At 48.8% G+C, this 13,965-nt stretch overlaps 1 protein-coding gene across 14 annotated transcripts in view; it reads right to left on the bottom strand.

Annotated features, from left to right (window-relative positions):
- OTOF (otoferlin) overlaps positions 1 to 13,965 on the bottom strand; it is a 256,523-nt gene that overhangs the window by 14,745 nt on the left and 227,813 nt on the right. For 10 of the 14 annotated variants that reach the window (XM_069973185.1, XM_069973187.1, XM_069973186.1 and 7 more), the window contains 12 exons: positions 11,781 to 11,911; positions 9,704 to 9,733; positions 8,897 to 9,022; positions 7,659 to 7,725; positions 4,978 to 5,126; positions 3,924 to 4,058; positions 3,185 to 3,322; positions 2,665 to 2,792; positions 1,920 to 2,090; positions 1,534 to 1,694; positions 1,302 to 1,444; positions 119 to 207 (listed from right to left, as the gene is read on the bottom strand). In XM_069973185.1, coding sequence (XP_069829286.1) covers positions 119 to 207; positions 1,302 to 1,444; positions 1,534 to 1,694; positions 1,920 to 2,090; positions 2,665 to 2,792; positions 3,185 to 3,322; positions 3,924 to 4,058; positions 4,978 to 5,126; positions 7,659 to 7,725; positions 8,897 to 9,022; positions 9,704 to 9,733; positions 11,781 to 11,911 — 1,468 coding nt within the window. The remainder of the gene's footprint in view (positions 1 to 118; positions 208 to 1,301; positions 1,445 to 1,533; positions 1,695 to 1,919; positions 2,091 to 2,664; positions 2,793 to 3,184; positions 3,323 to 3,923; positions 4,059 to 4,977; positions 5,127 to 7,658; positions 7,726 to 8,896; positions 9,023 to 9,703; positions 9,734 to 11,780; positions 11,912 to 13,965) is intronic. The other 4 variants (XM_069973179.1, XM_069973182.1, XM_069973190.1 and 1 more) reach the window with 1 other exon arrangement.

The following is a 13,965-nucleotide window of genomic DNA, read 5'->3' as shown; positions in this document are numbered from 1 at the left end:
GGATTCAGGGCAGGGGAGTCACCGATCAGACACTGCTAAAAACTTCCATTGGCCAAAGTTGGTGCCAGTCACTTTAAGGTCACAACATTTGAGCTGAGTTATGAAGACTTTCTTTTACCTTTTTGGCTTCCTTGGAGAAATATCAATGGCCGGACCTGGTGCAGGCATGTCCATCGGAAACATGTCCACCCACATTTCTAACCGACCCTGAGAAAGACCCCAACAGTCAGTGAATGGAGTACAGTCCAATTAGGGAAATATCACAATGATGACCCCCCCCCCCTCCATTATTTAAGATTGGTGGGAGATGAGGAAAGGTATCACATGACCTGCCTCTATGGAGGGTACATAACACCACCCCTCAGACCCAATACAGGGAGAGGTATGGACCCCACCACACTAACATGACCTGCCTCTATGGAGGGTACATAACACCCATCAGACCCAATACAGGGAGAGGTATGGACCCCACCACACATGACCTGCCTCTATGGAGGGTACATAACACCCACCAGACCCAATACAGGGAGAGGTACGGACCCCACCATATGTCCTGTCTCCATGGAGGGTACATAACATCCATCAGACCCAATACAGGGAGAGGTACAGACCCCACCACACTCACATGACCTGTCTCTATGGAGGGTACATAACACCCACCAGACCCAATACAGGGAGAGGTACGGACCCCACCATATGTCCTGTCTCTATGGTGGGTACATAACACCCATCAGACCCAATACAGGGAGAGGTACGGACCCCACCACACATGACCTGCCTCTACATAGGGTACATAACACCACCCCTCAGACCCAATACAGGGAGAGGTACGGACCCCACCACACTAACATGACCTGCCTATATGATGGATACATAACATCCATCAGACCCAATACAGGGAGAGGTACAGACCCCACCACACTCACATGACCTGCCTCTATATAGGGTACATAACACCCATCAGACCCAATACAGGGAGAGGTATGGACCCCACCACACATGACCTGTCTCTATGGAGGGTACACACCACCCATCAGACCCAATACAGGGAGAGGTACAGACCCCACACTCACATGACCTGCCTCTATGGAGGGTACATAACACCCACCAGACCCAATACAGGGAGAGGTATGGACCCCACCACACATGACCTGCCTCTATGGAGGGTACATAACACCCACCAGACCCAATACAGGGAGAGGTACGGACCCCACCATATGTCCTGTCTCTATGGAGGGTACATAACACCCATCAGACCCAATACAGGGAATATTTTTCCCCCACCAAAGAGATAATCCTACCTGCTCAATTCCTGGTTTGTCTGGATTTAGAAGTGGCCGAGTCTCTACATGTTCTGGAATCAACTTGCATCCAGCCCGGGGGATCTCCTCCCAGTGATGGAGAACGGAGAGGGCTAGATGTTCATCGGTCTGCTTCTTCTGACCTGATGTTATAGAAGCAAAGCAACAAATAGGACGATCACACATAATCACACATATCTGAGACAAAGACTCTTCCCCCCCGACGACCGACCATTCTCATCTTCGATCTCTGTGGGGCCGGTGAAGACTCGATTCGTAACTTTGACTCGTCCTCCTGGACCAAAGTGTGGGCCGTCAATCTTCCCCTCTTTGCAGAGTTTGGACAGGATCTGTGTCGGCTTCATGGGATCTCTCCACATGTTGTATCCATGTCTGTGAAAGGAAGACGAGAACTTCAGACAGGTAGACGAACCCAAGACGGGAGCCAACATCGATGAACACGAACTAGTGATGGAAAAGTAACCTGAGGTCTGCACTGACCATCTCCAGGATCGGCCATAGTATAATAGACCTTTAATACAAGTTGTGGTGCTCCGGAGGATTGTGGCCCGGGGATTCTCAGCCTGAGTAACCCTAAGTTGGTACACGCACACTTACATGGCATATGTCTGTGATATCCCACACGTAGCCCTATGTTTGCTGTAATATCGATTTTCCAGATCAATCTTGGTTTCTCCGATTAAGTCGTCAGTTCCAACCAGGTCCCAGTCATATACGGCGACGGTCAGCATGGACTCCATGGGGAAGGTGGCCTCAATATCAAATGACCTGGTAAAAATAGTTATTAAAGTACATGAATACATAATGAAAGTATCTGGAGCAGATCAGATCCCCAGCACTTTCTCTACAGCGCCACACTTGCCACAGGTTGTGCATGGTATTGCAGCTCAGTCCCATTCATTGAGTTAAGCTGAGCAGATGTGGTGCTGTTTCTAGGAGAAGGCTGCCATGTATTTAAATGGTAGTCAATCCCTTTAAGGCATGGCTTTACGGTAAGTTTCCGATCTCAAAAATCTGAATAGTATACAGCATGGATTTCTGGTCAGTTTTTCATTTTGCCTGCTAAATTACTTATAGTATCACCCCCCACTTGGAACAGATGATAGGGCCAACCATGGTCCTTATGGCACCTGCATTGGTCGAGTTTGGTCCACTTCCTTCTGTTACTCATCTTGATATCTGCATCTTTTCTCTGCTACCAATCTCCTTCTCTACATGTCTCCGGGACTCTCCTCATGCTGCACCTCCGCACTGGACCCTCCCTCTATGTCCATTCCTCTAGTCACACGTATACAGGATTATGGCTGCCCGGGAGTGTCCTGGACAGTTCTGTCGGACTCACTTGCCAAAGACGGGGTTCAGCTGCTTGGAAATGTAGTTCTCTTTGTCCTTGATTTCGGTTTTTCCTAATCTGATGACGACATAGGGATCGGCCTTCCCATTGATATCAGCGGGATGTAGATCTGTGGCCTAGAAAACATTTCATGGTTATTGGTGAGATCCACACAATGGCCACCTGTCCATAAGAGCATGCACTCTATGAGCTCACAGCCCTGTAGTGTTGTCTTAGCTTAAAGGGGTATTCCAGCTAAACATGTCCAATAGGTTGGGAGTTCATCTATGGGACCCCCAACTATTACAGGGATGACCGTCCTGCAGATCGGTGGAAATGCTGGGGAGAGCCGGCCTTACACCTTCTACCCAAAGTGGTTCTAGAGGCCACCAGCCAGCCCCTGAACTTCTGTGGGACCAGGATAGTCATCTGGTGACCACTGTGGCCTCCATAGTAGTAGAAAAAGCCAAAGTGGTGTGAACTAATATGGGAAAATATGGTAAGATACAGTTCGGTATACAGCACTCACCCTGACTACATACACCCGCACCAGGACGTTTATCGGGTCGTTGTTGGGTATGCCTTGAAACATGCCAAAATTGGGGTCATATCCGGCTTCCTTTGTGATGTCTTCGGGCAGCGGTACCTTATACACACACATGGAGCCCTGGAGGATGGAAGAGAGAGGAGGTTATATCTATTAATACAGTATATAAAGACTCAAGCTTTACATCCAGCCTGGTGCAATATACAGACTGTGTGTGTGTGTGTGTCAGCCATAACCCCGACTGCAAGAAATCTTCACTACCTCAGACCACCAGGACTAGTGACATCGGCCCAGTCATTGCCTCAGACCACCAGGACTAGTGACATTGGCCCCTTCAATACAATAGACCACCAGGACTAGTGACATTGGCCCCTTCACTACAATAGACCACCAGGACTAGTGACATTGGCTCCTTCACTACCTCAAACCACCAGGACTAGTGACATTTGCCCCCTCACTATCTCAAACCACCAGGACTAGTGACATTTGCCCCCTCACTACCTCAAACCACCAGGACTAGTGACTTCAGACCACCACCACCAGGATGTTTTAGTTACTTCGCTGTTTCTGTCTACATGTCTACATTCAGGTACATCGTACAGTCGAATACAACAGACCACCAACAGGACATGATGGTTGGACAGTCATTGCCCTCCTGTCTATTGGAATATGCAATACGCTACATAAAACATGGAGTTCACGTAGCTCAGCTGCCAGATACCTTGAACCTGCCGACTATCCGCTCCTCCTCGCTGACAGTGTCATCATCATCCCCAATCTTCCCTCGCAGTAAGTTAAAGGTGTGCAGCCAGTCCTCGAAGTTATCAAACTCTGTCTCTAGTTCCTTGTTGAACACCTAGAACGGTATCGAGAAAAGGGTCGGTATCACACAGAATAGGCAGATGTCAACACGACAGCGCTTCCTGCTCTGACTACATTCAATGTAATCAAAAGGTATCAAATCACCATTCACATCAACGTCCACAGATAGTCACACCTGTTACCACCATTCAGGATGTAATCATTGATGTGGATGGTCAGTTGGTCATTACACAAATTCACAAAATGTCTGTGTTTTGAGCTTTGACATCTAATTAAAGGGTTACTCCAGTGATTTATTTTCTTTCAAACCAACAGGTGTTAGAAAGTTATATAGATTAGTAAATTACTTCTATTAAAAACCTCTGATCTTCCAGTACTTATCAGCTGCTGTATGTCCTGCAGGAAGTGGTGTATTCTCTCCAGTCTGACACAGTGCTCTCTGCTGCCACCTCTATCCATGTCAGGAACTGTCCAGAGCAGCAGCAAATCCCCATAGAAAACCTCTCCTGCTCTGGACAGTTCCTGATATAGACAGAGGTGACAGCAGAGAGCACTGTGCCAGACTGGAGAGAATACACTACTTCCTGCAGGACATACAGCAGCTGATAAGTAATGGAAGACTGGAGATTTTTAAATAGAAGTAAATTACTAATCTGTATAACTTTCTGACACCAGTTATTTTTTTTTCTGGAGTTCCCCTTTAACAGTTCTGAAACACATCAACAAAATTGTAAAGAGCTCCGAGTTATCGTAAAATACCCCAAATGTACTAACGTTGGCATAAATTAATGTGTGTGTATGGCAGCCATGAAGTTGCATAAAGGAGAGAAATGTGTCTAGCGCCCCCCGGAGGTTAGTGTCAGGATGGATGGAGTGATGGGAGTGATTAGGACGCTCACTGGTCGGCTACATCCAGACCTTAGCGGTATGATCGGACACTGATCCCGGCTTACCTTCAGCTCATCGATCTTCTGCTTGTTCTTCTTCTCGGCTAGCTCGGCCTGCTGCTTCTTCTTCTTGTCTTCTTTGGGGGCTTTCACCTTCTCCTTGTTCTTCACCTGCCCCTTGGAGCCTTTCATGGGAGATTCATCAATTTTGATCTCTGAGCCATCATACAAGTCGTGTGGAGTGGAGATGGAAGGAACCGACAACACAAGACACTCAACCACGATGTGCATGAAAGTTGACCGATAGTTAGGAGCAGGGGTGGCCGAGGACCTCCCACACCGGCTATCAGGCTTCCAAATCCATGTATATTTCTTCTTCCATCGATCGCACACACAGAGGTCCGATGAGAGGCCATCAAACCCCCAGCGAAATAATACATGTATTGTGGAAGCCGTAGTGCTTACCGTTATCACCCCATATCATACTGTGGATTTACACATCCTAAAAGCTATATACATCTGCCCTCAATCTCTGAAGTGATGCTGGTGTAAGCGGAGGGATTGAGGCACCTTACAGCCACTCGACACTGCTCGGACTGTCACAATCTCCAACATTACTTGGTAACATGGGTAACAAGGTTCTCAAGTCCTATATATAACCCATTGGAGTGTTGATCCAGAAGAAATCAAAGACCCTAAATAGCAGGAGCAGTGACAACGAGGTTCATATTGAAGCCAGCATGGAGAGTCCACCTCCTGCCACCCCCAGCCACATGATGGGCACTAAGATGAATGGACATCAATATAATATATGGTTGTCTTGAGTTTGCCTGAACAGAACCCATTTACTGTATACTGAGTGGCTCCCTGTTCTGGCTCGAAGACGTGTACAGAGGAGGGTGACCTACTCAATGATCGCAATATGTCCTAATAGTGTCTGTCCTGACAACACAATCTCAGTAATACTGTATTTACCATGATCATACTGTGTTGTAGAGTTCCATGGTACGGCGCCTATCTATAGGTGGGTAATGCCCCCATCTATAGGTCCACACTGTACCTCCGTATGCCTCTGACCTCATACATATGATAGGTCTTATTACTTAATATGCTATAAGACTAAAATGAGGCATCTAAAAGATTACACAGAATACTGTGACACATGGAGGTGAAGTATGGAGGCTGTGCCATATGGAGGTGAAGTATGGAGGCTGTGCCATATGGAGGTGAAGTATGGAGGCTGTGCCATATGGAGGTGAAGTATGGAGGCTGTGCCATATGGAGGTGAAGTATGGAGGCTGTGCCATATGGAGGTGACGTATAGTGGCTGTGCCATATGGAGGTGAAGTATGGAGGCTGTGCCATATGGAGGTGAAGTATGGAGGCTGTGCCATATGGAGGTGACGTATAGTGGCTGTGCCATATGGAGGTGAAGTATGGAGGCTGTGCCATATGGAAGTGAAGTATGGTGGTTGTGCCATATGGAGGTGAAGTATGGAGGCTGTGCCATATGGAGGTGAAGTATGGAGGCTGTGCCATATGGAGGTGAAGTATGGAGGCTGTGCCATATGCAGGTGAAGTATGGAGGCTGTGCCATATGGGGGTGAAGTATGGAGGCTGTGCCATATGGAGGTGAAGTATGGAGGCTGTGCCATATGGAGGTGAAGTATGGAGGCTGTGCCATTTGGAGGTGAAGTATGGAGGCTGTGCCATTTGGAGGTGAAGTATGGTGGTTGTGCAATATGGAGGTGAAGTATGGAGGCTGTGCCATATGGAGGTGAAGTATGGTGGTGTGCTATATGGAGGTGAAGTATTAAGGCTGTGCCATATGGAGGTGAAGTATGGTGGTGTGCTATATGGAGGTGAAGTATTAAGGCTGTGCCATATGGAGGTGAAGTATGGTGGTGTGCTATATGGAGGTGAAGTATTAAGGCTGTGCCATATGGAGGTGAAGTATGGTGGTGTGCTATATGGAGGTGAAGTATGGAGGCTGTGGCATATGGAGGTGAATTATGGTGACAGTGCCATATGGAGGTGACGTATGGTGACAGTGCCATATGGGGGTGACGTATGGAGGCTGTGGCATATGGAGGTGACGTATAGTGGCTGTGCAATATGGAGGTGATGTATGGAGGCTGTGGCATATGGAGGTGATGTATGGTGACAGTACCATATGGAGGTGAAGTATGGTGGTTGTGCCATATGGGGGTGACGTATGGTGACAGTGCCATATGGGGGTGACGTATGGAGGCTGTGGCATATGGAGGTGACGTATAGTGGCTGTGCAATATGGAGGTGATGTATGGAGGCTGTGGCATATGGAGGTGACGTATGGTGACAGTGCCATATGGGGGTGAAGTATGTTAGCTGTGCCACATGGAGCCCCTGGGGGTCTACAGTATGAACCATAGGGGCTCGGCGTGCTGCCAGGTGATCCCTACATGAAGGAGCAGGTAAGATGCGATTATACTATAGAGCCTTAGAGATGGTTCTTGGTCTCTTTTAGACCAAGGCCAATGCCAACTTTCATTGCTGTACAAGATGTAGATGAAGTGAGTGTAGATGAGGGAGAGGACAGCAGCACTCGGGGTTCCCCCCTCCTCATGCAGAATACCAGGAACCACGTTTCATTCACAATTTCATTATCATTGTAATAAACATGGATGTTTTTGAAAAGCAAAAAACAAGAAGTTCTACACGGATGGCACAAAGGCTCGGAGAATACAGCCCGAGGCGTGTACAATTACCCTCTGCGATCTCCATCTCCTCCTTCTCTTCAGCTTCCGCTGCTGCCGCCTCCTGCTGACGGAGTTGCTGGATCAGAGTTACAAAAAAATATATTAAAAATTTTTGAAAATCAGTTGTGAAACGTTAAAGGAGAAACTATCAGCAGGCTGGAGGAATCTAAGTTGCTAATATGTCCCTACTGCCCGGGAGATGCCGAGGAGGAAGGGATGTCTGTGAGGAGCACTGTCGGCCCCCTAGGGACCATCTGACCCGCCCTATTGATAATCATTAGAAAGGGGCGGGGCGGGCGGGGAGGATCGGTGCTATGCGGGGAGGGCAGTGCTCCAAGCAGTCTTACCCGACTGAGGATTAAACGACTAAGTGCACAGGAACGGCACCGAGAAGGAAGGTAAGAGTCACACCGGCATCCTCAGCATCTCCTGTGCAATAGGGACATATCAGCAGGTTGTGAGTGGGATGTGCAGTCAGATGAGTGTGAGTGGGATGTGCAGTCAGATGAGTGTGAGCGGGATGTGCAGTCAGATTAGTGTGAGTGAGATGTGCAGTCAGATGAGTGTGAGTGGGATGTGCAGTCAGATGAGTGTGAGTGGGATGTGCAGTCAGATGAGTGTGAGTGGGATGTGCAGTCAGATGAGTGTGAGCGGGATGTGCAGTCAGATGAGTGTGAGTGGGATCTGTGGTCAGATGAGTGTGAGTGGGATGTGCAGACAGATTAGTGTGAGTGGGATGTGCAGTCAGATTAGTGTGAGTGGGATGTGCAGTCAGATGAGTGTGAGTGGGATGTGCAGTCAGATGAGTGTGAGTGGGATGTGCAGTCAGATGAGTGTGAGTGGGATGTGCAGTCAGATGAGTGTGAGTGGGATGTGCAGTCAGATGAGTGTGAGTGGGATCTGTGGTCAAATGAGTGTGAGTGGGATGTGCGGTCAGATTAGTGTGAGTGGGATGTGCGGTCAGATGAGTGTGAGTGGGATGTGCAGTCAGATGAGTGTGAGTGGGATCTGTGGTCAGATGAGTGTGAGTGGGATCTGTGGTCAGATGAGTGTGAGTGGGATGTGCAGACAGATTAGTGTGAGTGGGATGTGCAGTCAGATTAGTGTGAGTGGGATGTGCAGTCAGATGAGTGTGAGTGGGATGTGCAGTCAGATGAGTGTGAGTGGGATCCTGAGGTGGATTAGTGTGAGTGGGATACGTAGGGGCGGTGTAATACAGGAGGTCAGTGACTGACAACCATTTTCACCTCTTTCAGGGTCTCGATGGAGGCAAAGTACTTGGACCACCAGTCCAGCATGCTCTCATCAGGCTCCTCTTCTTCTATCTCTTCTCCTTTCTTCTTTTTCTTCTTCTTCTCTTTGTCTTCCTCATTCTGGGAAAATATTGAAGGAAACAAATCATACAGGATGGAAGTGATGAGGAGATGGCGCTCAGTGCCAGGCAGCTGCTCGCATGTCAGAAAGCCCAAGGGCAGGGGTAGTCCAAGCTGGGTTTATATAGTCCTAGCACTGAGCCAAGAGCATTATGGGAAAGAGCTGGGAGAAGCCAGGCTCTGTGTCTATGAGGAATTGTGGTGGAATAGACGACTCTCCATGGAGACGCGGTATAGACAGTGGTGACAGCAGTCATGGAGCCAGCTGTGATCGTGGGGGGTCCCTGCACCCCGTGAACACACCCCACAGATGCTCATGCATGTAGCCTTTGCGGTGGCATGCAGTTTTACAGAAAATTACTATTTTTCTGATAATAATAATAACAACAACAACAGAATAATAATAAAAATAATAATAGCAACTGAATAATAATAATAAAGCAATAATAATAATAATAATAATAATAATAATAAAGTAATAATAATAATAATAATAATAATAATAATAATAATAATAATAATAATAATGATAAATAACCGAAAAGTGCCCATCAGGTGGTGGCGGACTACCTATACCAGTATAGACGTGCTCAGTGATCATGCGTTGCAGCAATAATGTGGTTTTATAAAATAAAAAATTTCAATCTGAAAATCCAGCGTTATTAGGAGGCCGTCACTTACCACGTCCACCTTAACCACCGCATCAGAGTTCTGTCACATAAAGATGGAGGGAGATGGGAAACAAAACATATGATGATTACTGACACAAGGAAACCACAATGGCGGACAGCGAGAGACGGTGACACACGGCACACAGGGCACTGAGAGGAGGACGCTGTGAGGGGATCAGTGATCAGCAGCAGGATGGTAACTGCCATCTATAGCAGGAGAGCTGACCGGGACCGAGCTAGCATATACAAAACCTGAGACATTGGGGTTCCTCAGGAGCAGGGCCCTCTCTACCTCGGGGGATGGGCACAGTCTAGTACATGGGGAGAGCAGGGGGAAGTGCTTTATTACATGGGAATGGCAGTTCTCTAGTACATGGGGACGGCAGTGCTCTAGTACATAAGGATAGATGTGCTCTAGTACATGGGATAGCAGTGCACTAGTACATGAGGATGGATGTGCTCTAGTACATGGGGATAGCAGTGCACTAGTACATGAGGATGGATGTGCTCTAGTACATTGGCATGGGTACAGTCTAGTACATAGGGATGGTCGGGGGAAGTGCTCTAGTACATGGAAATGGGAGTGCTCTAGTACATGAGGATGGATGTGCTCTAGTACATAGGGATAGCAGTGCTCTAGTACATGGGGATGTGCTCTAGTACATGAGGTTGGCAGTGCTCTAGTACATGGGAATGGCAGTGCTCTAGTACATGGGGATTGCAGTGCTCTAGTACATGGGGATAGCAGTGCTCTAGTACATGGGGATTGCAGTGCTCTAGTACATGGGGATGGCAGTGACCTAGTACATATGGATGAGAACAGTCTAGTACATAGGGATGGCAGTGCATAAGTAGGGACTGCAGTGGTCTAGCACATGGGGATAGCGGTGCTCTAATACATGGGGATAGCGGTGCTCTAATACATGGGGATAGCGGTGCTCTAGCACATGGGGATTGCGGTGCTCTAGTACATGGGGATAGCGGTGCTCTAGTACATGGGGATAGCGGTGCTCTAGTACATGGGGATAGCGGTGCTCTAGTACATGGCGATAGCGGTGCTCTAGCACATGGGGATAGGGGTGCTCTAGCACATGGGGATAGCGGTGCTCCAGCACATGGGGATAGCGGTGCTCTAGCACATGGGGATAGTGGTGCTCTAGTACATGGGGATAACGGTGCTCTAGTACATGGGGGTAGCGGTGCTCTAGCACATGGGGATAGCGGTGCTCTAGTACATGGGGGTAGCAATGCTCTAGCACATGGGGATAGCGGTGCTCTAATACATGGGGATAGCGGTGCTCTAGTACATGGGGGTAGCGGTGCTCTAGTACATGGGGATAGCGGTGCTCTAGTACATGGGGATAGCGGTGCTCTAGCACATGGGGATAGCGGTGCTCTAGCACATGGGGATAGCAGTGCTCTAGTACATGGGGGTAGCGGTGCTCTAGTACATGGGGATAGCGGTGCTCTAGGCACATGGGGATAACGGTGCTCTAGTACATGGGGGTAGCGGTGCTCTAGTACATGGGGATAGCGGTGCTCCAGCACATGGGGATAGCGGTGCTCTAGTACATGGGGATAGCGGTGCTCTAGTACATGGGGGTAGCGGTGCTCTAGTACATGGGGATAGCGGTGCTCTAGCACATGGGGATAACGGTGCTCTAGTACATGGGGGTAGCGGTGCTCTAGCACATGGGGATAGCGGTGCTCTAGTACATGGGGGTAGCAATGCTCTAGTACATGGGGGTAGCGATGCTCTAGTACATGGGGGTAGCGGTGCTCTAGCACATGGGGATAGCGGTGCTCCAGCACATGGGGATAGCGGTGCTCTAGTACATGGGGATAGCGGTGCTCTAGTACATGGGGGTAGCGGTGCTCTAGTACATGGGGGTAGCAATGCTCTAGTACATGGGGGTAGCAATGCTCTAGTACATGGGGGTAGCGATGCTCTAGTACATGGGGGTAGCGGTGCTCTAGCACATGGGGATAGCTTTGCTCTCGAGGTGCTGATGATGAGGATTTTTTGCTATATTCTATAAATATAAATGACATGACTTCGACCTTCTCCAGTAATGTTCTAGACTCACCGCCTCCAGTTTCACCATAGTCTCCATCTTCTTGATGGGCACCTCAGGCTCCATGTTGACGACTATTTCACCTGTGGGGCGAGAGTAGGGCCCTCCGTTTGCCATTGCCATATAGCCATTCATCAACTTAGCTGGACAGAGGACAGAAAAGGACAGAGCACAGGACAGACTCAAGACGAGAAGTCACACAGCATGAGCATAGCCGCAATGAGGAGCCAAGGGGGAAATAAAGGGGAGACAGCTCAATAGTGGAAAGGATGAGGAGGCAAGAGCTAAAGATTCATGTTAGGAATCTGCGAATGATATAGACCAAGCTGTACACAGATACAGAGAGGATCCTCCACGTATTCTGCCCCCTATGGGACATTTCAGGATCCGTTGTGGAATAATTAAAGGGGTAATACAGCAATTTTTTGTCTTTCAAATCAACTGGTGTCAGAAAGTTATATTAATTTGTAAATTACTTCTATTTAAAAATCTCCAGTCTTCCAGTACTTATCAGCTGCTGTATGTCCTGCAGGAAGTGATTTATTCTCTCCAGTCTGACACAGTGCTCTCTGCTGCCACCTCTGTCCTTGTTAGGAACTGTCCAGAGCAGCAGCAAATCCCCATAGAAAACCTCTCCTGCAATGGACAGTTCCTGACATGGACAGAGGTGGCAGCAGAGAGCACTGTGTCAGACTGAAGAGAATACATTACTTCCTAAAGGACATACAGCAGCTGATAAGTACTGGAAGACTGAAGATTAAAAGTACATTACAAATCTGTATAACTTTCTGACACCAGTTGATTTTCGTTGATTAATCAGAATAGATTTCTTGGGCTTTTCCTACACGTCTTTGTAACTAATTCTATAGATAAACTATACATTATCGTTTCACTTTTCTACAGAAAAAAAAAACAAGAATAAATTCAGTGCTTTAGTAAATGTGGTTACACAATATAACATGAAGAGGTCTCAAGGGGCACTGGCAGTGGCGTAGCGACCGTGGTCGCAGCGGTCGCTGCTGCGACCCGGCCCGCCACGGAGAGGGGCCCGCGGCCCCTCTCCCTGTATCCTCTGCGCCCGCCGCTCCGCTCTCCAGGACGGCCCCCGGCTGACGCTGGCTCCCTCCTTTCATCCCCTGTGCCCGCCGCTCCGCACTCCCGAACTCCCGGCCGATGCTCCACTACCTGGCGGTGTCCCCGGGATTCCCCTGCAGCACACGCATCAGGGAGCTGTGTACGCCGGGGCTGTTACTTCCGGGTCAGGGAGCGCTCCCTGACCCGGAAGTAAAAGCCCCCGCGCACACTGACCTTCCTGGTGCATGTGCTGCAGGGGAATCCCGGGGACATCGCCAGGTAGTGGAGCATCGGCCGGGAGTTCGGGAGTGCGGAGCGGCGGGCACAGGGGATGAAAGGAGGGAGCCAGCGTCAGCCGGGGGCCGTCCAACACCGCAGATGAGAAGGGAGCTGCAACGGGGGAACGAGGGTAAAGGTGAGTTGTTGTTGTTGTTGTTTCCCCCCCCCCCCCCCTTTGTTTTTATCTACTTGACAAGGGGGCATATACAGTGGGGGCAACACAGTGGGGGCATATACATGGGGGCAACATGGTGGGAGCATCTACATGGGGGGGATGTATACGAAGACAACACAGTGGGGGCATATGCATGGGGGGCAACATAGTGGGGGCATATACATGGGGGGTAACATGGGGGGGGATGTATAAGAAGACAACACAGTGGGGGCATATACATGGGGGTAACATAGGGGGGGTATTTATAAGAAGACAACACAGTGGGGGCATATACATGGGGGGAATGTATAAGAAGACAACACAGTGGGGGCATATACATGGGGGGAATGTATAAGAAGACAACACAGTGGGGGCATACACATGGGGGGATGTATAAGAAGACAACATAGGGGGGTATGTATAAGAAGACAACACAGTGGGGGCATATACATGGGAGGTATGTATAAAAAGACAACACAGTGGGGGCATATACATGGGGGGGATGTATAAGAAGACAACACAGTGGGGGCATCTACATGGGGGGAATGTATAAGAAGACAACATAGGGGGGTATGTATAAGAAGACAACACAGTGGGGGCATATACATGGGGGGGAATGTATAAGAAGACAACACAGTGGGGGCATATAAATGGGGGTAACATAGGGCGGGTATGTATAAGAAGACAACA

Source organism: Dendropsophus ebraccatus, chromosome 6 (genome assembly GCF_027789765.1).
Source record: "Dendropsophus ebraccatus isolate aDenEbr1 chromosome 6, aDenEbr1.pat, whole genome shotgun sequence".
Lineage (NCBI taxonomy): Eukaryota > Metazoa > Chordata > Amphibia > Anura > Hylidae > Dendropsophus > Dendropsophus ebraccatus.
This window is presented reverse-complemented; position numbering and strand designations above follow the sequence as displayed.